The 25,455-nt window shown below is 50.0% G+C and overlaps 1 protein-coding gene across 2 annotated transcripts in view; it reads left to right on the top strand.

Annotated features, from left to right (window-relative positions):
* The window catches only part of RICTOR (RPTOR independent companion of MTOR complex 2), a 1,569,237-nt gene that overhangs the window by 558,196 nt on the left and 985,586 nt on the right, over positions 1 to 25,455 (top strand). For both annotated transcript variants that reach the window (XM_086960557.1, XM_086960556.1), the window contains exon 20: positions 4,414 to 4,549. In XM_086960557.1, coding sequence (XP_086816683.1) covers positions 4,414 to 4,549 — 136 coding nt within the window. The remainder of the gene's footprint in view (positions 1 to 4,413; positions 4,550 to 25,455) is intronic.

The following is a 25,455-nucleotide window of genomic DNA, read 5'->3' as shown; positions in this document are numbered from 1 at the left end:
CTTTTTGATAGACTGGTCAGGGGCATATGTGCACGCCTTTTCACCCCTTCCTCTCATCCTGAAGGTGGTGACCAAGCTGTCTCATTCGCACACGAGAATGATCCCGATTGTCCCGGACTGGCCGAGACAATGGTGGTACCCAGACCTTCTGCACCTGTCAGAATTCCCTCACAGGAGGCTAGCGTGCAGACTAGACCTGCTGTCCAAGATGAACAGGAAGATTCATCACCCCAGCCTTCCCTCACTGAACTTGGCAGCATGGCTCCTGAGGTCCTCTATTATGGCCATTTAGGACTGCCACAAGACTGCATGACCATTTTAAAAGAAGCAAGAAGGCCATCCACTAGACAATCATATGCGTGCAAGTGGAAAAGTTTTTATATGTGGTGCGTTCAAAATAATTGTCACCCAACCAAAGGACAGGAGGAGGTCCTTCGAGCATACCTGCTTTCCCTGGCAAAAGCAGGCTTGAAGTTTTCTTCCATTAAGGTGCACTCAGCAGCTATCACTGCATATAGGCGCTCTCCTTCTCAGCCTTCTTTCGTTCAGTTACAATTTGCAAAAGACTTCTTACATGGTCCAAAAAAGGTCTACCCTACCGTTCGGCCTCCTTCACCACCCTGGGAGCTTAACCTGATGCTAGCAAAGTTGATGGGTCCACCTTTCGAACCTATCCACAAAGCAACCTTGCAACACCTCGCTTGGAAGGCTGCTTTCTTGGTAGCGATCACGTCAGCTCGCAGTGTGAGCGAAATTCAGGCCCTCTGCTCTAAGGAACCCTATACTGTTTTCCATCTTAATAGGGTCGTATTGAGGACACTCAAATCTGACACTCCCGAAGGTGGTGTCAGATTTCCATGTGAATCAGACCATCTCTCTGCCTACCTTTTTCCCTAATTGCTTCACTCCGGCTGAGAGGGCTTTACACTCTCTGGACCTAAAAAGAGTTTTAAAATTCTATCTAGATAGGTCCAAGTGCACGAGAAAATCTGAACAACTATTTGTTAACTATGGGTCTATCAGAATGGTTTTCCAGCTTCAAAGTGGTCCATCTCCAGGTGGAAAATTTTCATGCATCAAGTTAGCTTACCAACTAGCGCAAAGGCCCCTTGGGCCTACTCCCTAGGTGCATTCCACGAGAGGAAAAGTGGCAACGCCTGCATTTTTGCATAACGTGCCTATCTCTGAAATCTGTAAGGCGGCAACTTGGAGGTCCGTCCATACATTTATGAGGCACTATTGTCTTGATTCAGACACCAGGGCGGACACTCAAGTAGGCCAGGCCTCCTTAAGGAATCTGTTCAGCAGCTGATTACGGCTATTGTTGTATGTTGGGCCATTCTCTCTGATTTGCCTGCGGGTGAAAGATGGGCTTGCTATTCTATTCAGTGCTTATGACTATTGATGAGGATCCCCTGGAAGAGAATTAGAAGTTGCTTACCTGTAATCCTAGTTCTCTTCCAGGGGTATCCTCAACAAAGTCATAAGCAACCCACCCGCCTCTCCACGCAAATGAGATTTTCCTCATTATTAAAGGATATCTTTGTGGTCTTCTGGGTTAGGCATAGAACAACTGACCTAACTGTCACCCCTGAGGCATGATGGGAAGCTAGGGTTCATGGCTGCCTTAAAGGCTCGGTGCCAGTTTTGTTTGAAAATTTTTCATTTTCTATGTTATTGGTTTACAATGCAGCCTTTAGGCTAACAATGTCTGCTTTAGTTGCAGTTTTCTTCATGAGGTGTACTCATTAAAACAGAGTTCAAGTGCTACTGGCTCTCTTATGTTTATATATTTATATTATGTATTTTGCAAAAGCAGTTTTATGCGTTTATTACATTGTTTAGCCTCCAAGATGGGAGCTGCATTGGTATGAGAAAAAAATTATATAGGTATATATACCCAACTTATATATACAAGTTGGGTTAACATACAGAACAAAAGCTGTTTAAGTATTTAATTGATCTTGGACTGTATTACGCTATGGAACTGCATAGGGATATTGACTGTCATTCCCACTTTTTGTGGATGGGAGCAATTTTCCATCTATGACTATGTTTTGGTTGCCCCACTTATAGGTAAGCTAACTCAATCTGTAGTCACCTCGGCTGGTGCTTTTAGCGGTCATACCCCATTGAGGTTACTTTCCGCCTTCCACGGGTCTGCTAATCCTCCTGCCATGATTGGACCTATGGATGTTTCTTCACATGATCAAGGAGTCTTAGGTGGCAGATGTGCTAATTTTTCAAACCCTTCATCTCAGTAATGAAACACATTTTGACAGTAACCCTGACCCAGTGAGCCTAATTACACCAATACCAAAATCGTGGAATCCTAAGCTTCATGTTCACATCAGGTAGATCACCTTAGATGTGGAATTAGCCTGATTGGGAACATGCCTTCTGACTAGCTAATTTTCCAGCCTGTCCTGGTTCCAAAAGGGCCCAGAGGTGGCATTTCCTCTGTCTGGGGAATCCTTGGGTCGCATATCAAAGGCGGCAAAGCCTTGATATGCTGATTACTTAGCCAGCCTGCTTGGAGGAGATGACAACACCTCCGGCCGGAGCAGGCATTGTTTCTGCCCTTAGAGAGAGCAGGCTCTCACCTGCAGTGGGTCAGAAACCTTTCTTTGGTGGCAGGCTGGTGTACACCAGTAGTCAGTAGGTTTTCAGGGGGCACCTCTGAGGTACTCTCTGGGTGCACTGGAATCTGGGTTTATTAATACGAGATGTCGGTGAACCCATCATGATGTTGGGGAATTCTTAATTACCAGTGTCCAGCACATGTAAATAAAATTACTTCCTTGTTCACTTGTAATATCGAAGAATCAACTTCGAAATCACAGGGGCATATCTGCTCATGCAGATATCTCAACACATGTAGCATAGTGCACCCTGCTTTAGAGCTGTACTGTCTGCTGTAGGCTTGTCTTACCTATACCACATGCAGCGTTTGCAGGCATGGCACACTGGAGGGGTGATAGGACGTGTCTTCACTTATCTCTGCACCATATCATGCAGACTGCAATGGCAGTTTGCACAAGTGTGTTGAGGGGTCCCTTATGGTGGCATATTATATGCCCTAGCCTTTAGGGACCCTCTTCAATACCCCATGCCCTAGTTTCTTGCGGTACCATTTACTGGGGACTTACAGTAGTGCTAAAGGTCTTGCCAATTGGGGCAGCAATTTTAATGAGAGATTTGGGACTGGAACCTGGATAGCCGGAACCCAGTGCACTTCTGTCAAAATTGCATCAAATACCGGGCAAGAAGTATTTGTGACCATGTCAAAACTGCTACTGGCTTCCTTCCACATGTTCATGAAGCACTATTTTCTGGATTGTCAGGTTCGCTGAGAGGGGCAGCTTGGTTCTGCAGGGCATTCTGATTTGAGTGCATCCAGAGACCCACCGCCAAGTGGTACTGCATTGGTATCGATTGAAAAAATAATGAATCTGTGGCTTGAAGTCTATCGGAAGAACAAGTTATTTACTCGGTCAAAGCTCTTCCTGGTACAGACTCTTTCCTAGTGGCAGACTCCTCACCGACCCATCCATCCTTCCGGTTCTGTGGTTCTCTTCTATCTATTAATATGATTCCAAGTCTAGGAATTTGCACACTGGTCACATCAATTTGGTTTTGGGGCTCTGTGTCTGGGGGCCCTGACAGTCTCAAAATCAGGTGACATTATCATGTCAGAGTGGTGCCCCTATAGACTCCACACGCCATTAGCAGAACAGCGTCCGTGTGAAGCTACACGCGCTACCTACCGGTCCGCTGGATTTCTGACTCTATTCCAAAGCCTGGGACATTTTTAAAATGTGAGGAATTTGCTGCTAGTCTTTACCTGAAAATGTGTTACTGAAGGTAAGTAACTTCTCGACCTGAAAGAGTGTTACTGAAGGTAAGTAACTTGTTCATTAATGCAATTTACAATTACTCTTTAAGTCACTGTAGTTACCCTCAGGCAAAAATGTTGTCTTTTCGTTACAGGCATTTTTTTTTCTCCTGGGTCCTAGTGTTAGCATAAGCCAAAGTTGTGCCTTTGTGCACTTTATAGTTTCTGTTACTTCCTTTGTGTGTCATAGCCATGCATTCCATCCTTGCCGCTTATCACTTTATCATATGCAAGGGTCTTGCTTTTTCAGAAGGAATATTGACATAGTGAAAATCATGTTAGGGGTGTGCGAAGTTTATACTACACTTGTATGAGGACAATGATTTCTTGTGTTAGTTTATGTATGTAACCTCACCAGATTTTTTCTTTTATGCCAAGTTTTCTTTGTTACAAGTTTGAAAAATGCTTAGTTTCCATTTGTTTAAGTAAATGTAGGTGATTGTGTGTGTTTTTTATTTGCGTGTAGCTTGGATTATCATAATTCTCTTGTGTTAATGTAATTCTTTCCCTCCTATTAGATTTGTACGTCGATTGCTGTATTTTTACAAGCCCAGCAGTAAACTGTACGGGAGCCTCGAGTTGGATTACTCCATGTCTAAGCAGCTTACTGTCGTTGGATGTCAGTTTACAGAGTTTCTTTTAGAGTCAGAGGAGGTAGGACACTTACAGCCTTGAATAGTGTATGACCAGATTAATGATTTTGTCCTCCTAAAAGATGATCCATTTATTATATTTTAATATTTTCAATGTGGAAAAGCACTGCAGTTAGCTTGTGATATTGCCTTTCATGTTTAAGAATAAGGAATATCGTAAAGAAGCTTATTGAAAAAGCAGGAACATTCTTTTATTCCAAGCACATTCTAAGGAAGCCTCGCTGCACATCAAATAGTTGAAATATGAAAGAAACAGGTTAGTATTTGATTCCTTACCTTAGAATATCCCCACGCGTCAGACTGGATCCGGAAATTTTTGCGTAGCAGTACCCTTGCGCATCGGTAGGCGTTGTCTGCGGCTCCGCTTCCGCCATTGGCGTCGAGGGCGCCGTGATGACGATGTCGGAGTACTTAGACGCTGCCTCCGTGTGCTAACGTCAGTTCTTCTTTTTCCCGGCCAGTAGCGCAGATCCGGAAAAAGTGGTACCTTAGTCAATTTTTGATCACTTTTGATCATTTTTCTTGAGTCTTGCGACTCCGGATGGTGCCGATAGGGATGCCAGGTTTCAAGCCTTGTGAGGATTGCGACCGACTGATGTCGGTCACCGACCCTCACCGTCGGTGTATCCACTGTTCCGGCATCAACCACGATGACAAGACCTGCTCCGACTGCTGGGCCCTGACTTCGAAAGCTAGGCGGGAGCGGTCCCGCAAGCGGCTCGAACTCCGGCAGTATATCCCGCGCCGGGAGAGGTCCTGGTCCCAACGGAGGTCGAGGGACAGGTCGCGGGGTCGGGTCAGAGCCATCAGAGCTCCTAGAGTCAACATCACTCCTCCGGGTTGAAGTTGTCAGGTAAGCACAAAAAGTCGAAGAGACGTCATCACTCTTCCGACTCCCCCCCCCGACGCTCGCGCGGCGCGGCCGGGGGTTCAGGTGAAAGCACCCACGCGACTCCATCGGAGTCGCGGGTGTCGCAGCCTGCCCCACACCCTCCGGTCCGCTGGAGGAGATCCAGCGCTTCCTCATGGCCATGAGGTCCCTTGCTCCTCCGACGGGCTCTGCGGCGCCTTCGGGCCCAGCGGACCTGTCTGGGGGCCCTAGCGGATTGGGTGCTTCGGCCTGACGCCATCGGGTGCTTCGGCCCGACGCCGCAGAGTCCCACTGGATCCGCTTCGGTATCCAGGTCGTCGCTGGTTGACCTGATGACCTCACCGGCGCCGGTCCCTCAGGTGTCACCTCCGGCGCCGTTTCGGGTGGCGCCGTCCCCAATGCCTCCCTCGATCCGGTTCCGGCGTCGGGGAGACAACCTTCTATGGGCCGACCCCATCCTTTGACAACCCTGATTATCAGGCGATGGGTGATGAGGAGTATTGGGAGGGGTCTGAGGACCCTCTGACACGGGAGTGTCAGTCCCAGGAAGACTGGACAGGTGGACTTGGGGATGCCAGTGGTCTGGACACCTCACCAGACACTGGCTTTGTCTCACCTCCTACTGTGGCTACGGAGGAGGGGGCAACCTACAGTGTGGTGTTGACGCGGGCGGCCAAGGCCTTGGGCTCCCTGTCGCGGCCGTGAGGACTAACCTCCCCATTGAGGTCCTTAAACCGCAGTCAAGCTCGGCGGAGCCTCTGCTGCCGTTTAATGAGGCCTTGACTGACGTTCTTTTGGGCACTTGGTCCAGGCCCGCTACGGGTTCGCCCGTAGATAGGAACGTGGCCAGACGCCTCCGCCCGGCCCCGGGCGACCCATGTTTCCCGTCCACCCACCCCACCCCCAAGAGCCTGGTCATCCAGGCTTCGAATTCCCAGACCGCATTCCCGTCGGCTCCACCGGACAGGGAATCCAAGAGGTATGAGCAGTACGGCAAAAAGGTATTCTCCTCCATGAGTCTGGAACTGCGGTCTTCCAACACCGCATGCCTCTTGGGCCGCTACACCCACTCTCTGTGGAACAAGGTCGCGGAATTGCTGCCAGAGTGTCCGTTGGAGGTACGGGACAAACTCGGCCAGGCCCTTGTGGAAGGCTGGGATGCAGCAAGATATTCTATCCGGTGTGCGCTGAATACCACCGACTCACTGGGCAGAGCGATGGCAACGACGGTGGCGATTCGTCGCCACGCCTGGTTGAGGTCCGCCAACTTTTCGGCCGATGTCCAGAATACACTCCGGTCGGGGACAACGGCGAGGTCAGTCCACACCTTCCCCCGCAGCATCCGCCTCAAAACCCTCCTAGTCCGTGCTTTCAGGCCAATGTGACGCCAGTGGGGGCAGGGTCCGCCATCACCTCCACCACTGGCGCACTGTCACATCGGACAGGTGGGTGCTGCAGATGTCCGAAGGGGCTACTCCCTCCCCTTCGAGGCGACCCCTCAAGCCATGCCACCGCGATACCACCGCGTATCGGGGGATCATTTGCGACTTCTGCAGGAGGAAGTTACGGCCCTCTTGGCCAAGGGGGCCACCGAGCGCGTTCCTGGGCCAGAAGTAGGGTGTGGTTGCTACTCCCACTACTTTCTGGTACTCAAGAAGGGCGAAGGGGGCCTACACCCTATCTTGGACCTAAGGAACGTCAACGGCTTCCTCCGGAAGGAGAAGTTCAAAATGCCGACACTGGCTCAGGTCCTAGCTGCCCTGGACCCAGGCGACTGGATGGTAGCGTTGAACTTGCAGGACGCTTATTTCCACTTCCCCGTCCTGCCGGCCCACCGGCGTTACCTGCGGTTCACGGTCGGCCTCGAGCACTTTGTTTACCGTGCTCCCCTTCGGCCTTACCAGCACCCCACGGGTGTTCACGAAGGTGATGGCGGTGGTCGCAGCTCATCTGCGCAGGTTAGGGGTGTCAGTCTTCCCCTACCTAGACGACTGGTTGTTGAAGGCGGGCTCGCCCCAGACAGTCGTCGGCCACCTCCAGACTACTGCATCAATGTGCCGAAGTCACACCTGTGCCCCTCTCAGAAGCTCCTCTTCATGGGAGCGGTTCTCGACTCGGCACAGCGGGTCCGGGATATTCATGCTCTGATTCCACTCTTTCAGCCTTTATCCCAGGTCTCGGTCAGGTTGACGCTGCGGCTTCTGGGGCTGATGGCCTCCTGCATCCTCTGGTGCATCACGCCCGGTGGAGGATGCGGGCTCTGCAGTGGGACCTGAAGTTTCAGTGGGCCCAGCATCAGGGCCCACTGAAACTTCTGAAACTATCCGACCATGTCCTGATCTCGGAGGGCACTGCGAGACAGCTGCAGTGGTGGATTACAGACCGCGATTGGGTCAGCGACAGATCCCTCTCCCTTCCCCAACCGGAGCACGTGGTTGTGACGGACGCGTCCCTCCAGGGCTGGGGAGGCCACATGGGAGAGACGGAGACCAGAGGCCTCTGGTCTCCGGCGGAGTACTGGCTCCATATCAACCTTTTGGAGCTGCGGGCGATTCGTCTAGCACTGGAGGCATTCCTCCCCTCTTTCAGGGGGAGTGTAGTGCAGGTGTTCACGGACAACACCACGGCCATGTGGTACTGCAACAAACAGGGCGGGGTGGGGTCGTAGACCCTATGCCAGGAGACCCTGCGCCTCTGGCAGTGGTTGGGACATTAGGGCGTGATCCTGGTGGTTCAACACCTGGTAGGTTCTCTGAACGCCAGGGCGGACAAACTCAGCCACCGGTGCATGATGGATCACGAATGGCTTCTGAACTCAAACGTGGCACAAGGCCTCTTTCAGCAATGGGGGAGAGCCTTGGTTAGATCTATTCGCCACTGAAGAGAACGCGCAATGTCATCAGTTCTGCGTGTTGGAGTTTCCAAGGCGGTCTGTTGTACGCCTTTCCGCCTATACCACTTCTGCCCAGAGTGCTGAAGAAGATCAAGCGTTACCGGGCATGATGGATCACGAATGGCGTCTGAACTCGGACGTGGCGCAAGGTCTTGTTTCTGCAGTGGGGAGAGCCTTGGTTAGATCTATTAGCCACAGAAGAGAACGCGCAATGTCATCAGTTCTATCAGTTCTACGCGTTGGAATTTCCAAGGCGGCACTCGCTCGGAGACGCTTTTTGTCGCGAGTGGAGTTGCGGTCTGTTGTACGCCTTTCCGCCTATACCACTTCTGGCCAGAGTGCTGAAGAAGATCAAACTTGACCGGGCCCAAGTCATCCTTGTGGCTCCGAACTGGGCACAAAGGTACTGGTATGCCGAGCTACTCAATATGTCAGTCGATCCCCCGGTTCGTCTGCCTCTTCAGGAGGACCTTCTGTCGCAGCAGCAGGGGACGGTTTTCCACCTAAACCTGTCCAGTCTCCACCTCCATGCTTGGAGATTGAGCGGTGACAGTTAAGGCCATTTGACTTGCCACAAAGTCGGTATACGCCTGCAGGTGGAACAGATTTGTGGCATGGTGCACAGCAAATGCTGTGGATCCTCTCTCTGCCCCTCTTTCTGAGGTTCTCCTCTTCCTTATTTTTCTTGCCCAGCAGGGCTCTGCTCTGGGCACTATCAAGGGCTACCTTTCTGCCCTTTCAGCCTTTTTAAGGCTGCCTGATCAACCTTCTTTGTTCAAGTCCCCTATTGTAACTCGCTTTCTGAAAGGCACCACACACACGTTTCCACCTGTTCCTTTCGTGATGCCTCAGTGGGACTTGAACCTGGTTCTTACCTATCTGATGTGCGCTCCCTTTGAGCCACTTCACAACTGTCCTCTCCGTCTTCTTACTTTGAAGACTGCTTTCCTGGTTGCCATCACCTCTGCCAGGAGAGTGCGTGAGCTCCAGGCTCTTTCCTCTAAACCTCCTTTCTTTTCTGTCCATCCGGACAAAGTTGTGTTGCGGACTAGACCCTCTTTCCTGCCCAAGGTAGTCACAGCCTTTCACATCGGGCAGTCCATCACCTTGCCCACCTTCCATCCGCCACCGCATCCCTCTAAAGAGAAAGAGCAGCTCCACCGTCTGGACTTAAGACGTGCGCTTTCATTCTATCCCCAGAGAGGTCGGGCACGGAACACCCGGAGAGGATGGTACAGGAACCAGTATACTCCGGGCTTCCGTCAAACCAGGAACAGTTACTACGAGTGGTAGATAACTCTGTTTAGGTTGCTTTACCTGCAATGACCAGTGAGGTGTTGACAACAGAGTACAACAATATGAATCTAGAAGTAGCACCTATTTTCAATCTATCTTCCTACATACTGAGTAAAAAGGAAATAGATGTATTGAGCCATGGTCTATCATTTGTTCCAACTAGCAGAAATGACCGGTTCAACACACAAGTTGAAATCTATAGACTATTCAGAACAATAAGACTAAAACATTCTTTTAACAACACGCCTATACAAATGCAAACAGTAACGGGATTACGTTGCCCTTCAACGTTTTACCCGGCAACCAATTTAATGCCAAAAGACTTGATTACTTTTGAAAATGTAGTCCTTACGGAACTAGACCAAATGTTTGACAAAAGGAAATATGTCAAATATAAGTTCACAAAGGATGAACATGAGACCCTTAAAAACCTTGCCAGCCGGATGACATTATTATCAAACCGGCTGACAAGGGTGGCAGTATGATTGTGCAGGACAAAACTGACTATGATGCAGAAGCATTAAGACAGTTACAGAACCCCTCACATTATAAAAAACTATCTCGAGATCCCACAGAAAACATCAGAATGCGTATTCTAGGTTTCACAAGGGAAGGTCTAGATGGTGGGTGGTTAAGCCAAAAAGAATATGAGTACCTGAACAAAAAAGATTACTCCATTCCTGCGTTTTACACTTTACCCAAAGTCCATAAAGATGACAAGAAACCGCCCGGAACACCTATTGTGGCTGGTTGCCAATCAATACTACAACCACTGGCTGAATATGTTGACCATTTCATAAAAACAGAAGTACTACTAACTAAATCCTACACTAGGGATAGTACAAATGTGATTAATCGCCTTGAAGGCAAAATATATGACAACCAAACAAATTTCTTAGTTACTATGGACATTGAAAGTCTGTATTCTAATATACTGCAAGAAGAGGCCTTACATGTCATCAAAAATGTGTTGGAAGATAGAGCACGCCCACACCAAGACCCGACAGACTTTATAATTGAATGCGCCAAGGTTGCCCTTAATGAAAACTATTTTATCTTTAATGGTGACTTTTATGGTCAAATTAAGGGCGTCGCAATGGGGGCAATTTTTGCCCCGGACGTGGCAAACTTGTATGTGGCTGCATTTGAAGAGGAGGTCATTTATAAAAACAATCCCTTTGAACTTCACATCAAAGAATATTTAAGATACATCGACAATGTATGTTTCATTTGGGAAGGTCCATTACAAAAGTTAAAGGACTTTCATGATTGGTTAAATGTACAAAACAAAAACCTACAATTTACCACAGAATACGACAGGGAGAGCGTACACTTTTTAGATCTCAAAGTATGGAATGATGAAGGTAAACTATCGACAAGTCTTTTTACCAAACCCACGGCACGCAATACATTATTAAAATACACAAGTCATCACCCACGGAATTTGCGTGATAATCTCCCTTTTGGGCAGTTTTTGCGGATTAAACGAAACTGCACAAGACGAGAAGATTATTTTAAAGACGCAAAGGTATTGCAGACTAAACTATCCATGAGAGGCTACCCTTACAGACTAGTAAAGCGTTCGATAAAACGAGCGTGGTACTATGACAGACAAGCCCTATTGGAACCTAAGATAAAACAAGATGCCATGAATGATTCTATTACATGTGTCACTACATTTGGATCAGAATCCAATCTGATCAAAAAGATAGTGACAAAGAATTGGCATTTAATTCAGAAAGTCGAACCTCAGCTTTCACTACCGCGATTTGCATTTAAAAGAGGACGTAATCTGAGGGACTACCTTGTGAAGGCGTACAAAGAACCATCCATAAGTACAATTCAGAGCATTTGGGGCTTAACGGCCGTAGTGGGACATTACCCCTGCGGATCCTGTGTAGCATGTCAAACCATGTGTGTAACAAAGTCTTGCTGCATTAATGGTAAAAACTGGACGATGAGACAGCATACAAATTGTTTGACCAAAAAATTTATATATTGTATTAAATGCCCATGCTCCCTATACTACATAGGAAAAACTACTCAAGAGGTTAAGAAAAGGATTATGCAACACCAATCAAGAATAAGATGCAAAATTGAAACCGCACCTTTGGTGGAACATTATCTTAAAAAACAACATTCCCCATGTCACATGCAATGGTTTGTTTTAGGAACAGTAAAACAATCTAAAAGAAGACGTGATGTGGATTGTCTGCTCACAGAAAAAGAAAATAGGTGGATTTGGTCTGCCAATGCTGTTGCCAAGGGATTTAATTCCTTTGTGGAATGGCAAGTATTGTCAACTCTCCGCTAACTTAGAACATCTGTCTGAACCCCTTTGTTATGAAAACTGAGGTAGATCTTGAGTACTGGATGACCCTATTTTGTGCAATACCATAATTTTACTGCATGCGCGCTGAAAATTTAAAAAAAACCCGTGTTACGTGACAAAGCCAGCTCGTCATGCGTGCAGCGCAGGTAACGCCCATGACGAGCTTGCTTTGTCACCAGCATCGAAGGGGTTAAGGCAGTTCCTTTACATTGATGAAATAGAGATACTTATTGTGGATAACCAGGCTTGGTTTATTGCATTTTTCGCATTTTTTGACATTTTAACAATGGTACTGTGGACTAATGGGCGGCTGTTCATGTTGACTTTACGGGCAATTGTACAATTATATCATTATTTAGTGGTGTTGAATGCTGTGTCTTTGCTTATGGTTGTTAGAATATGAGTGAGGTCCTGACATGCGGTGAACGTAATATATATGCAGTTTTAATCACACGATTTAATCGCGTTTTAAGCGTAGACTTTACATGCAGGCTGCCTTACCTCTAGGCAGTTGTCTATGGAGAGCCAGGCAGCATCTAATATCCCAATATGGCCGACGCGTCACGCTGTAGCCCACGTGATCGCGAGTGCAAACTATGAACTCCGGGTAAACGCCGAAAGCGGCTAGCGTTAGTTTCTGTTGTAACACGGAGGGTATCGAGGCGATTTGTTCGTTTAAAAAGAAGTAAGTCCTGACTACAGATGGATTTAAACATTGAAAAGTTTAGCTAATTTGGGGGTGAGAAACAGGAGATTAATGTGACTCTGTTACTCTGTTTTACTACAGATCCATAAAGAAAGATTCATTTTACCTCTATGACAGCTTATGAACTGTAAGTAACCAATTTCTTTGGTGTACGAGTCCTATGCTTAAACTATGGATATATGAGTAGGTGACCTCATATTTTTTCATTTTATTTAGAGTATATTGTACAAAGAGGCAGAAGGTAAGAGTGAGTGTTTTGGAAATCCCTAAATGAGTAAACAGCAAGTGAGACATGAACGTTATGTTCGAGGCATGAGGGCTGCTGAATTCATATCTGTGCATAGATCGCCGCCTAGTGTTGGGTCCGGATAATTGCACATTGTTGTCCTGGAAGAGTCTTCGAAGTATCACGAGATAGGTGGCTCCTCCCCTGGACTACAGTGCGCATGGGCACCCTCTCCATCCCCAGATTGTTTTTTTCCGCCATTGGGTTCGGATGTCTAATCTTAACTCCAGTTAAATAACTAGTACTCTTTCTATTCCTAAGGCCAAAAGGCCTTCATAGCGTCGGTATTGTATCGTTCGGTGCCTGGCCCTTTCGGTTCTTCGATCGGCGTCGAAAGAAGTTTCTCTCGACAACACAGGCCCAGACTACATCGACGATGGAACGGACCCCGTTTAAGCGGTGCCCCGTTTGTAATTCAAAATATTCGAACTTAGATGTGCACCCAATGTGCAATACATGTTTGTCCCCCGACCGCGACGAGTCAAAATGTTTCGCCTGCTCAAGGTTCCGCTCAAAGAAGACTAATAAACTTCGACGCGCGGCGAGGCAGTCGACCCAGCAGGCGGCACCAGCACCTGCGAACATCTTCGATGCCGGGGACGAGGAACTCTTCCAGGATGAGGAAGAGGCGGAAGAGAACGTTCCCGAAGAAATGTCGGAACCGGCGTCGGAGCAGGACTCCAGTTTCGAGGTGGACGAGCCAGACGAGGAGTTCGTCCACGACCAAGACGTCGTCGAGGTAGGGGACAACGATGAGGCCCTTGCGGCCGTTGATGACGACTCCGATGGAGAACCGAGTCCGCCCGCAGTTCCGGGGCCTATCATTAACATTCAGCCCTCTCTGGCTCCGGTCGAGGCATCGCCGAAAGGCCTTAGCCAAGATCCATCCTCTCGGTCTACAGCCCCGCGACATAGCCAGGCTAAGACCCTTTCAAAGGAGCCATCGGTCGATTCTGCGAAACCGAAACAGACGGAGCCAAAATCGAAACCGAAACTACTCAAGATGGTGATCGGTTCGACGTCGACGAACACCTCGTAGGTTGTCGACGATCCTTCGACGCCGAAGATACCCGTTGGCGCCAAAACTGGGACTAAGAAGCAAGGCTCGGCCACCAAGCACGTCGCCTCAAAGGGGTCGGCGTCGGCGCCAGCGTCGACGACCAAACATGGCGAGAAGGGCAAAGGACTTCCGTTGGATAAAGGTCTCCAGCCCCCCCTCTCAGGACTCAAGGCTGGGCTGGCGAAGAGGGTCGAAGCCACGGCCAAGGACGCCCCGAAATTGTCGTAGACGTCCAAGCATGGAGGCGCACCGCGCCGGGAGCTCGATTCGACGCGGTCAAGCGAGCGGCCTACACAGGCGTCGAAGAAACCCGAAACAGCCGCTTCAGGTTCGAAGCATGCGGAATCGACGCCGCTTAAGTTTGGCCTTCCGCCCACGGCCCGTCCAAAGCATCTCGAGGCTTCCAAAATGGCGAAAGTGTCCTCACATGCACAGGTCGTCTATCATGAGCCTTCTTACGACAACCAGGCAAAACTGTTAATTGACTCGGAGTCGGGCAGGCTTACCGTCCACAAGCGGAAGATCGCGCCTGAACATCCTTTGGAAGGTTACAGGATTCCCCTCAAAAAGAAGATGGTCTCCACCACCTCTCCGGTTCTTGTTGAACCTCTTCAGGACTATTCGCACCATACTGTTCATTCTCCAACACAGAGTGAGGAGGACTTGAATGTGGACTATGGCCAAATGGCCTTCTCTTACAACACTGACACTGATCAGGATGTCTCGAATCAATGGTCAGGAGCATGAGATCAAGGCGATGACCCTGATGACCCCCATACCGCTCCAGACTCTGAGTCCTACAATGTGAAACCATCTCCAACTGAGGACACTGCAGCATTCAATGCATTAATAGAGCGGGCAGCCCTTAACCATGACGTCGAAATGCATGCTGAGCCAGTGGATGAAGATTTCTTATTTGACACCTTCTCCACATCTGAACGCTCCACCAAGACTCTGCCCATGCTTAAGGGGGTCCTCAAGCATGCCACAGCCATTTTCAAGGAGCCAACCAAAGCCAGGGTTATCAATCCCAGGATCGACAAGAAATACAGGCCTGCCCCAGTGGACCCCACCTATATCAAAGGCCAGCTCCCCTTGGACTCCCTCGTGGTGGCTAATGCACGCAAAAGGGCTAACTCTCAATCAACTGGTGACGCTCCCCCTCCGGACAAAGAGTCTAAGATGTTTGAAGCGTCTGGGAAGCGTGTGGCAGCGCAAGCCGCTAACATTTGGAGAATAGCCAATACACAGGCCCTGTTGGCTAGGTACGACAGGGCGCACTAAGACACCCTTGAACAATTAATGCAGCAAATGCCTGATATGTACAGAGAGGCAGCGGAAATGGTTATACAAGAGGGATAACTGATCTCCAATGCGTCAATCAAATGCGCACTGTACGCAGCAGACACTGCAGCGAGGGCAGTAAATACTAGCGTGATGCTGCGACGCCATGCATGGCTGCGCATCTCAGGCTTTAAATCCAAGATCCAAACTACTCTTCTCAATCAGCCGGTTAATCCGGACTTCCTGTTTGGACCGGAAGTTGACACAACACTTGAGAAAATGAAAAAAGACACTGCGACAGCTAAATCCATGGGGGCTCTCCAGTCACAGCAGTTTCGGGGCAGTTCCTTTCGTCGCTCCGGTAACAGGGGAGCAACAAGAGGACAGGCTCTACAGCATTCCCAGTACGCCAAGGGCAACACGCAATCTGCCTACACTAAAAACACCAGAGGTGGATACCGTGGGAACAGCGCCAAAGGGAGAGGCCGCGGCAATAACAACGCCAGGTCCTCCACTCCCAACAAACAGTGACTTCTTGTCACTGCCCCCCGACCATCTAACACCTGTCGGGGGGAGACTCCAGCAGTTCCTGCCACTCTCGGAAAACATCACAACAGACAGGTGGGTGAGACAACTTATCCGGTACGGCTATTGTCTAAAACTAACCTCCACCCCCCCCCCCCCCCCCCCAACATACCCCCAAGAAACCGTCCTATGTCCGCAGAGCACTCGCTCCTATTGCAGCAAGAAGTACTCTCCATGCTGCAAAAAGGAGCCATAGAACTCGTGCCTGTCCAAGAAAGGGATGCTGGGGTGTACTCCCTGTACTTCTTGATTCCGAAAAAGGACGGGTCCCTGCGGCCCATTCACGACCTCAGACCCCTCAACCAATACATCCTTTCCGAGCACTTTCACATGCTAACCTTACAACAAGTCCTGCCGCTGCTCAATCAGGGCGACTTCCTAGCCACCCTGGACCGCAAGGATGCGAATTTCCACATTCCCATTCGCCCAAGTCACAAAAAATATCTCAGGTTCATAATCAACAGTCAGCATTACCAATTCAAAGTTCTGCCGTTCGGGGTCACTACTGCTCCCAGGGTTTTCACCAAGTGCTTGGCGACTGTAGCAGCGCACCTTCGCAGGCACGGTGTTCACGTGTATCCCTACCTGGACGACTGGCTCGTGCAGGCCAAATCTGCCATGCAGTGCGGCCGCGACATGTCGCGGACCATTCACCTCCTTCACAGTCTGGGGTTCTCTCTCAACTACGCAAAGTCTCACCTGCAGCCAGCCCATGTGCAACAGTACCTGGGGGCAACACTAAACACCCAGTCGGCCACGGCGCAGCCGAACCCGGCCAGGGTCAACAGCATGCAAACGCTCATCCGAAAGTTCCAACCTCAGCGATCCCTCCCAGCGCAGGTTTTCATGCAACTGATCGGCATGATGGCATCCTGCATATTCATAGTCCCGCACGCGAGACTGCACATGCGTCCCCTTCAAGAATGCTTAGCCCGTCAGTGGAACCAGGCTCATGGCCATCTAAAAGACCTAGTGTTGGTGACCGCTCGTGCTTACAACTCTCTGCATTGGTGGAATCCACAAAAACTTTGCAGGGGACGACCGTTCCAAGAGCCTGTCCCACAGATAGTTCTAACGACGGACGCATCTCTCCAGGGTTGGGGAGCGCATGTCCTCCACTACACAGTGCAGGGGCTATGGACAGCACAACAGCAGAGGATGCATATCAATGTGTTGGAACTGATGGCGATCTTCATGGCACTAAAGGCATTCAAGTTGCACCTGTGCAACAAGGTCGTGTTAGTCCGGACGGACAACATGACCGCCATGTATTACATCCAGAAGCAGGGGGGCACGCACTCCCCGCAGCTGTCTCACCTAGCCCAGAGCATGTGGAAGTGGGCCATTCAGAGGAACATCTTCCTCATGGCGGAGCATCTCCCTCATGGCGGAGCATCTCCCGGGTGTCGACAACCAAATGGCGGACCTGCTCAGCAGGCACAGTCATCAGATGCACGAGTGGGAGATCCACCCGTCGGTTCTCCATCCGTACTTCCAACAGTGGGGTCATCCAGACATCGACCTCTTCGCCACAAGCGAGAACGCAAAATGCCCAAACTTCGCCGCCAGGTTCCCCCACCCGCAGTCTCAGGGCAATGCGATATGGATGAACTGGTCAGGCAGATTTGCGTACGCTTTTCCGCCAGCCCCCCTCATACCTCTGGTGGCGCGCAAACTGCGACAGCACTCCATGACACTCATCCTGGTTGCTCCAACGATGGCACGGCAAGCTTGGTACATCACGTTCCTGGAACTTTCAGTGGTGCCTCACCAACGGCTGCACCTCACTCCCAGCCTCCTCACTCAGAGCCATGGCGACATTCAGCACCCAGATCCCCAATAGTTGAACCTTGCGATTTGGCTCCTGAGGTCATAGAGTTTGGATACCTGAACTTGCCTCCTGAGTGCATGAACATCATCAAGGAGGCAAGACGACTGACTACCAGGGCCTGCTATGCTGCCAAATGGAAGCGGTTTGTTATTTACTGCTCCAACAATAACATTAATCCATTGGACGCATCTACGCAAAACATCATATGTTACTTATTGCATCTGTACCAATGCAACCTGGCATACAGTTCCATCAGGATCCATCTGTATTGTATTGTATTGTATTGTATTTATTATTTGTAACGCGCAACTGTCACCCTACGGGTATCCTGGCGCCCAAACAAGAAGTAATCAGATGGTAATCAGATGGTAAACAATACACTAGCTGTTATGACATATAAACCAGCCGCCAGAGCTATTAAATAGAGTCAAGGGGATTATACTTTGGCGAACAGCCAGGTTATTAGGCTCTTTCTGAAACCCAGTAGGGTGTCTATTTGTCTGATGTTCTGGGGAAGCTCATTCCACAGCCTAGAGGCAGAGGTACAGAACGCTCTGCCTCCCATCCTTGATCTCCTGATCCTGGTAGTAGCTGCCAGACTCTGGCTAGCAGAGCGCAGGGACCTGGAAGGACTATACCAGGAGAGCCTTTCCTGTAGAGGGATAGGTCCTGTGTTGTGCAGGGCTCTGTACACGATACACAGGGACTTGAAGGCAACTCTACTCCCGATTGGCAGCCAGTGTAGATCTCTTAGCGCCAACGTAGTGGAAGAGCTGCGAGGTCTTTTAAGTGCCAGCTTGGCCGCTATAGACTGGACCCTCTGGAGCCCCTGTAGGATATATAGGGGGGCCCCTAGATATAGAGAGTTGCAATAGTCTAGTCTGGCCAGAATCACACTCCTAACTACTAGTGGTCTGGATTCGTCTGGCAGAAGGGGCAAAATCTGTCTGAGTGCCTTCAACAATCCATAACAGACACTGATGGTTTTATTGGTCTGAGAGGTCATTTGGAGATCCGCATCAAACAGTACCCCTAGATTGCGCACGGTCTGAGCTGGGATGCAAGGTTCTGCTCCCGGCGCGAGCCTGATCTCATGGGAAGGTTGTTGACTCAGCTTGGCTGACGAGCAGTAGACAACCTCTGTCTTCCCCTCATTAAATTGAAGGGAGTTTATTGTCAACCACCTAGACACCTTGTTCATGCAGTTCTGGAAGGTCTCCATGGTCACCGCCTGTCTTCCTTCTAAGGAGAACACCAGTTGTGTGTCATCGGCGTAGTTTATCAGATCTATACCGAAGGATTTGATCATGGGGATCAAGGGCTGCAGATAAAGATTAAAAAGAATAGGGCTGATCGAGGAGCCCTGAGGTACTCCATGACTGACCAGGGACTTGGGAGATGAGAAGGGTGCTAGGGATACCACCTGTTGTCTACCTGTCATGTAGGATTGTATCCATCTCAGGGCTTTGCCCTTCACGCCCAGTTTTTCCAGCCTGCTTAGCAGAACTGCATGGCTGACCGTATCGAATGCGGCCGACATGTCCAACAGAACCAGGACTGAGGAGTTGCCATTGTCGGCTTGCATTCGAAGGGTGTCCAGCATGGTTGCCAATGCAGTTTCTGTTCCGTGTCCTGGGCGGAAGCCAAATTGGTCCTTATCCAAAAGGCAGTTGTCTTCAAGATAACCTGACAAGGATCTACTGACCATCTTCTCCAAGATTTTTATCCGGTAGGGCAGGAGAGAGATGGGCCTAAAGTGCGCCGGAATAGTAGGGTCCAGCGAAGGCTTCTTAAGCAGGGGGGTAACCACTGCCTGTTTCCATGCTTCCGGCACTATGCCTTCTTCAAGAGATTGGCGACAGATCTGATGCATCCAGGGGAACAACTCTGGCCCATATTCTTTCCAGATCCTGTGCGGAAGGGGGTCTAGAGGGGATCCAGATGATACATTCTGGGCCATAGCCGCTTACCTTCAAAACAGGCAGCACCTTTCCGTTTTCAGGGTACCTGCCATTAAAGCCTTTTTAGAAGGACTTAAAAGAGTAATCCCTCCCAGACACCCCCCTTCACCAGTCTGGAACTTAAATAGCGTTCTCACCAGACTCATGTGGCCGCCCTTTGAGCCACTCCATTCCCGTGAAATACAGTTCCTCACCTGGAAGGTGGCCTTCCTAATAGCTATTTCATCGCTGCGGAGGGTCAGTGAACTGCAAGCCCTCACTATTCAGGAACCCTACCTGCAAATCCATGCGTATAGAGTGGTGCTTCGCACCAACCCTAAATTCATGCCAAAGGTGGTTTCGCAGTTCCACCTTAACCAGAATATAGAACTGACACTTTTCTTTCCTAACCCTGATTCAGTGGCAGACAGAGCACTGCACACCTTGGATGTCAAAAGAGCTCTCCTGTATTACATCGACAGGACAAAAGACTTTCGAAAGACAAAACAGCTGTTCGTTGCATTCTCTCCGCAACATAAAGGCAACCCTATCTCCAAGTCAGGTATAGCCAGGTGGATTGTTAAATGCATCCAGATCGGTTATCAGAAAGCTAAGCGCACATTAACAGTTCCCCCTAGAGCGCATTCCACACGCAAGTTGGGGGCTTCCATGGCTTTCCTAGGTAATATTCCTCTAGAGGATATATGTAGAGCAGCCACATGAACCACCATACATACATTTACCAAACACTACTGCGTAGATGTACACTCCAAACAGCAAGCTGCGGTAGGACAGGCTGTTCTCAGAACTCTCTTTCAGACTGCTGCAGCTGCCACGGGCACCCGCCGGTAAGGAGGAAACTGCTATGTTCGAGGCATGTGGGCTGCTGAATTCATATCTGTGCATAGATCGCCGCCTAGTGTTGGGTCCGGATGATTGCACATTGTTGTCCTGGAAGAGTCTTCGAAGTATCACGAGTTAGGTGGCTCCTCCCCTGGACTACAGTGCGCATGGGCATTGACTCCATCCCCAGATTGTTTTTTTCCGCCATTGGGTTCAGATGTGTTTCGGTTCCCTCTGTCGGAATCGATAGTTATTTAACTTCTTTTACTTGAGACCAAAAGGTCTTTAGGACTCGCGTCGGTATTGTCTATCGTTCGGGTTTGTTTGTTTCATCGACTCCGAGCCAACTCTGCCCTTCCGCGTGCTTTCGGCGCGGACGGGCCTACACGACGCTCCAAACTACTTCATCATGGAACGAAGTCCATTTAAGAGGTGCCCGGTGTGTGCCTCGAAGTACCCACAGATCGACGTGCACCCAGTGTGCAATAAGTGCTTGTCGCCGGACCACGACGAGGCCAAGTGTATGGCCTGCTCCAAGTTCCGGTCGAAAAAGACACTTAAGCTCCGCAGAGCTGCAAGACTGCAGGCCCAGCGATCGGCACCGCCTCCGACGGACATCTTCGACACGGAGGATGTCGGCGACGACACTATCCAAGATATCACGGAATCTAACCCGGCGTCGGAAGTCGAGGAAGACTACGACGCGGAAGACGAGGATTTCGATGAAGTCGTCGAGGAGGTAGGGGACGACGACGGGGCCATTGCCACCGTAGAGGATAGCTCGGAAGAGGAGCTTCCTCACACTGACTCCGGGGCCAGCCACCATTCTAAGGCCCAGGCCGAGGGATCGCCTTCGGGCCTTACCCAAAGTCTTGATTCCCGTCCCACGGCTCAGCCTTCCGGCCCGGCCACGGACATTGATACGGCACCACTTATGGTACAGAAACCGAAAGTGAAACCATCGGTCTCGACGCCAGACGTATCGAAACCGAAAGCGCAAGTCGCACTGGTCTGGTCGAAGGCTTCGGAGGCCTCGGCGCCGAAGAAATCCAAGATGGCCGTCGAGCTCAAGGGACACGCCAAAATGGCCGACCCGAAGACTACGGTGTCGAAGCCGAAGGTGAAGACGGCCGACGCGGCTGCGTCGGCGCCGAAGTTGGTCGACGCACTTAAAAGTCGCATCGATACCAAGAAGGTCGACGACCATAAGAAGACCACAAAAAAGCGGCAGGACGACCCCAAGTCTATCACTGACCCGCTTCCAATCGACAAGGCCAAGGGGGCAGCTGCGTCTGCTTCGAAGACTGCGGCCTCGGTCGCCGGTCCAAAATCTGCTTCAGAAGACTCTCTAGAGTCGGTGCGTCCCTCCGCCTCGTTCACTAAAAAGGACACGGAGTCCCTTCAGCGTATTAGGGAGGGGGCCGCAACAGTCGAGCCGAAGGACACTGTGCCGCCCAAGCCTCTCCAGAAACCGGCGAAGGCGCCGACGCCGATTCTGTTCACGTTACCGCCGAAAACGGCGCCGAAGGCTTTCACAGCAAAGCCTGGGGGGCCCTTGCAGTTATCTTCGACGCCGAAGGCATCGTTGGTGGTTCCAAGCCCGCGCCACCAACCACTGGCAGAAGAAGAGCGTCGAGAAGTAATCATCGACGCCAACACAGGCATACTCTCTCTCCTTAAACGTAAAATCACCCCTGAACCAGCTTTGGAGCATTTCCAAATCCCACTTAAGAAAAAGATAAACTCTGCTGGTGCCTCTGCCCCTTTGAAGCCTGCGATTTACAAAAAGGGGGTGGTGATGAACAGAGTGTCCGAGTTAAACAGACCACTCTTACCCAGTCCAAAGATCAGGGCTTGATCCATCACCGTTATTTATCTCACTGCCCCATCCCAGCTCAGAACCTGGCTATATGCAAATCAGTCTGTCCCTGGCCCAGTGCATCATGGGAACAGGGCAGACTAAACTACCAAGCCAATTCTTCACCAGAAAGGAGACAAGCTACCGGGGACCGGTTTCTGGCATTTCAGCCTTCTTCGGCCCGGCTTGCTTGAATCCTGATGGAGCAGTGAGAAAGGGACTCATGTCTGAGTATACCCTGCCACACCTATAGTGGCCAAAAACGATTTACAAAAAGGGGGTGGTGATGAACAGAGTGTCCGAGTTAAACAGACCACTCTTACCCAGTCCAAAGATCAGGGCTTGATCCATCACCGTTATTTATCTCACTGCCCCATCCCAGCTCAGAACCTGGCTATATGCAAATCAGTCTGTCCCTGGCCCAGTGCATCATGGGAACAGGGCAGACTAAACTACCAAGCCAATTCTTCACCAGAAAGGAGACAAGCTACCGGGGACCGGTTTCTGGCATTTCAGCCTTCTTCGGCCCGGCTTGCTTGAATCCTGATGGAGCAGTGAGAAAGGGACTCATGTCTGAGTATACCCTGCCACACCTATAGTGGCCAAAAACGATTTACAAAAAGGGGGTGGTGATGAACAGAGTGTCCGAGTTAAACAGACCACTCTTACCCAGTCCAAAGATCAGGGCTTGATCCATCACCGTTATTTATCTCACTGCCCCATCCCAGCTCAGAACCTGGCTATATGCAAATCAGTCTGTCCCTGGCCCAGTGCATCATGGGAACAGGGCAGACTAAACTACCAAGCCAATTCTTCACCAGAAAGGAGACAAGCTACCGGGGACCGGTTTCTGGCATTTCAGCCTTCTTCGGCCCGGCTTGCTTGAATCCTGATGGAGCAGTGAGAAAGGGACTCATGTCTGAGTATACCCTGCCACACCTATAGTGGCCAAAAACGATTTACAAAAAGGGGGTGGTGATGAACAGAGTGTCCGAGTTAAACAGACCACTCTTACCCAGTCCAAAGATCAGGGCTTGATCCATCACCGTTATTTATCTCACTGCCCCATCCCAGCTCAGAACCTGGCTATATGCAAATCAGTCTGTCCCTGGCCCAGTGCATCATGGGAACAGGGCAGACTAAACTACCAAGCCAATTCTTCACCAGAAAGGAGACAAGCTACCGGGGACCGGTTTCTGGCATTTCAGCCTTCTTCGGCCCGGCTTGCTTGAATCCTGATGGAGCAGTGAGAAAGGGACTCATGTCTGAGTATACCCTGCCACACCTATAGTGGCCAAAAACGATTTACAAAAAGGGGGTGGTGATGAACAGAGTGTCCGAGTTAAACAGACCACTCTTACCCAGTCCAAAGATCAGGGCTTGATCCATCACCGTTATTTATCTCACTGCCCCATCCCAGCTCAGAACCTGGCTATATGCAAATCAGTCTGTCCCTGGCCCAGTGCATCATGGGAACAGGGCAGACTAAACTACGCCAGAAACCGGTCCCCGGGAGCTTGTTTCCTTCCCAGTGTAAGAATTGGCTTTTGTAGTTTGGTTTGCCCTGTTCCCATCATGCACTGGGACAGGAACAGACTAATTTGCATACAGTCAGGTTCTGAAACTGGGATGGTGCAGTGAGCTAAAAAACGGTGTTGGATCTAGCCCTGATCTCTTGACTGGGTGAGAGCTTTCTGCTTAATTCAGAGACTCTGTCCCTCACCACCCCTTGTTGTAAATATTTTTGTCCACCCTAAGCGTGGAAGGGTATTCTCAGATGTGAGACCCTTGCTCATTGCACCATCAGGATTCAAGCAAACCGGGCCGAAGACGGCTGTAATGCCAGAAACCGGTCCCCGGGAGCTTGTTTCCTTCCCAGTGTAAGAATTGGCTTTTGTAGTTTGGTTTGCCCTGTTCCCATCATGCACTGGGACAGGAACAGACTAATTTGCATACAGTCAGGTTCTGAAACTGGGATGGTGCAGTGAGCTAAAAAACGGTGTTGGATCTAGCCCTGATCTCTTGACTGGGTGAGAGCTTTCTGCTTAATTCAGAGACTCTGTCCCTCACCACCCCTTGTTGTAAATATTTTTGTCCACCCTAAGCGTGGAAGGGTATTCTCAGATGTGAGACCCTTGCTCATTGCACCATCAGGATTCAAGCAAACCGGGCCGAAGACGGCTGTAATGCCAGAAACCGGTCCCCGGGAGCTTGTTTCCTTCCCAGTGTAAGAATTGGCTTTTGTAGTTTGGTTTGCCCTGTTCCCATCATGCACTGGGACAGGAACAGACTAATTTGCATACAGTCAGGTTCTGAAACTGGGATGGTGCAGTGAGCTAAAAAACGGTGTTGGATCTAGCCCTGATCTCTTGACTGGGTGAGAGCTTTCTGCTTAATTCAGAGACTCTGTCCCTCACCACCCCTTGTTGTAAATATTTTTGTCCACCCTAAGCGTGGAAGGGTATTCTCAGATGTGAGACCCTTGCTCATTGCACCATCAGGATTCAAGCAAACCGGGCCGAAGACGGCTGTAATGCCAGAAACCGGTCCCCGGGAGCTTGTTTCCTTCCCAGTGTAAGAATTGGCTTTTGTAGTTTGGTTTGCCCTGTTCCCATCATGCACTGGGACAGGAACAGACTAATTTGCATACAGTCAGGTTCTGAAACTGGGATGGTGCAGTGAGCTAAAAAACGGTGTTGGATCTAGCCCTGATCTCTTGACTGGGTGAGAGCTTTCTGCTTAATTCAGAGACTCTGTCCCTCACCACCCCTTGTTGTAAATACCTTTGAAGCCTGCATCACCTCAAGGCCATGAACTTTCACCCACTCATTCTAATGTTGAGGAGGGTGATGGTAACGACGAGGATGAGTATGCCTACCCAGTCTACTGGGACCCAGAGGATGTGACTGAGCCTTGGTCTGCTGGTGGCGACCCTGGGGACCCGCATTCAGGACAGGAGCCTCAGCTCTTTTCAGCAAAAACTTCCCCAACTGAGGACTCTGCAGCTTTCAATGCTCTAATTGAAAGGGCGGCAGCCAACCATGACGTCGATCTCCATGCTGACCCAGTAGACGTCGATTTTGTTTTTGACACCTTTTCAGTCGCTGAAAAAACTGTGAAGA

This window comes from Lissotriton vulgaris, chromosome 3_1, assembly GCF_964263255.1.
Source record: "Lissotriton vulgaris chromosome 3_1, aLisVul1.2, whole genome shotgun sequence".
NCBI lineage: Eukaryota > Metazoa > Chordata > Amphibia > Caudata > Salamandridae > Lissotriton > Lissotriton vulgaris.
Note: the sequence above shows the minus strand (reverse complement) of the source record. Positions and strands in the feature narration are given on the sequence as shown.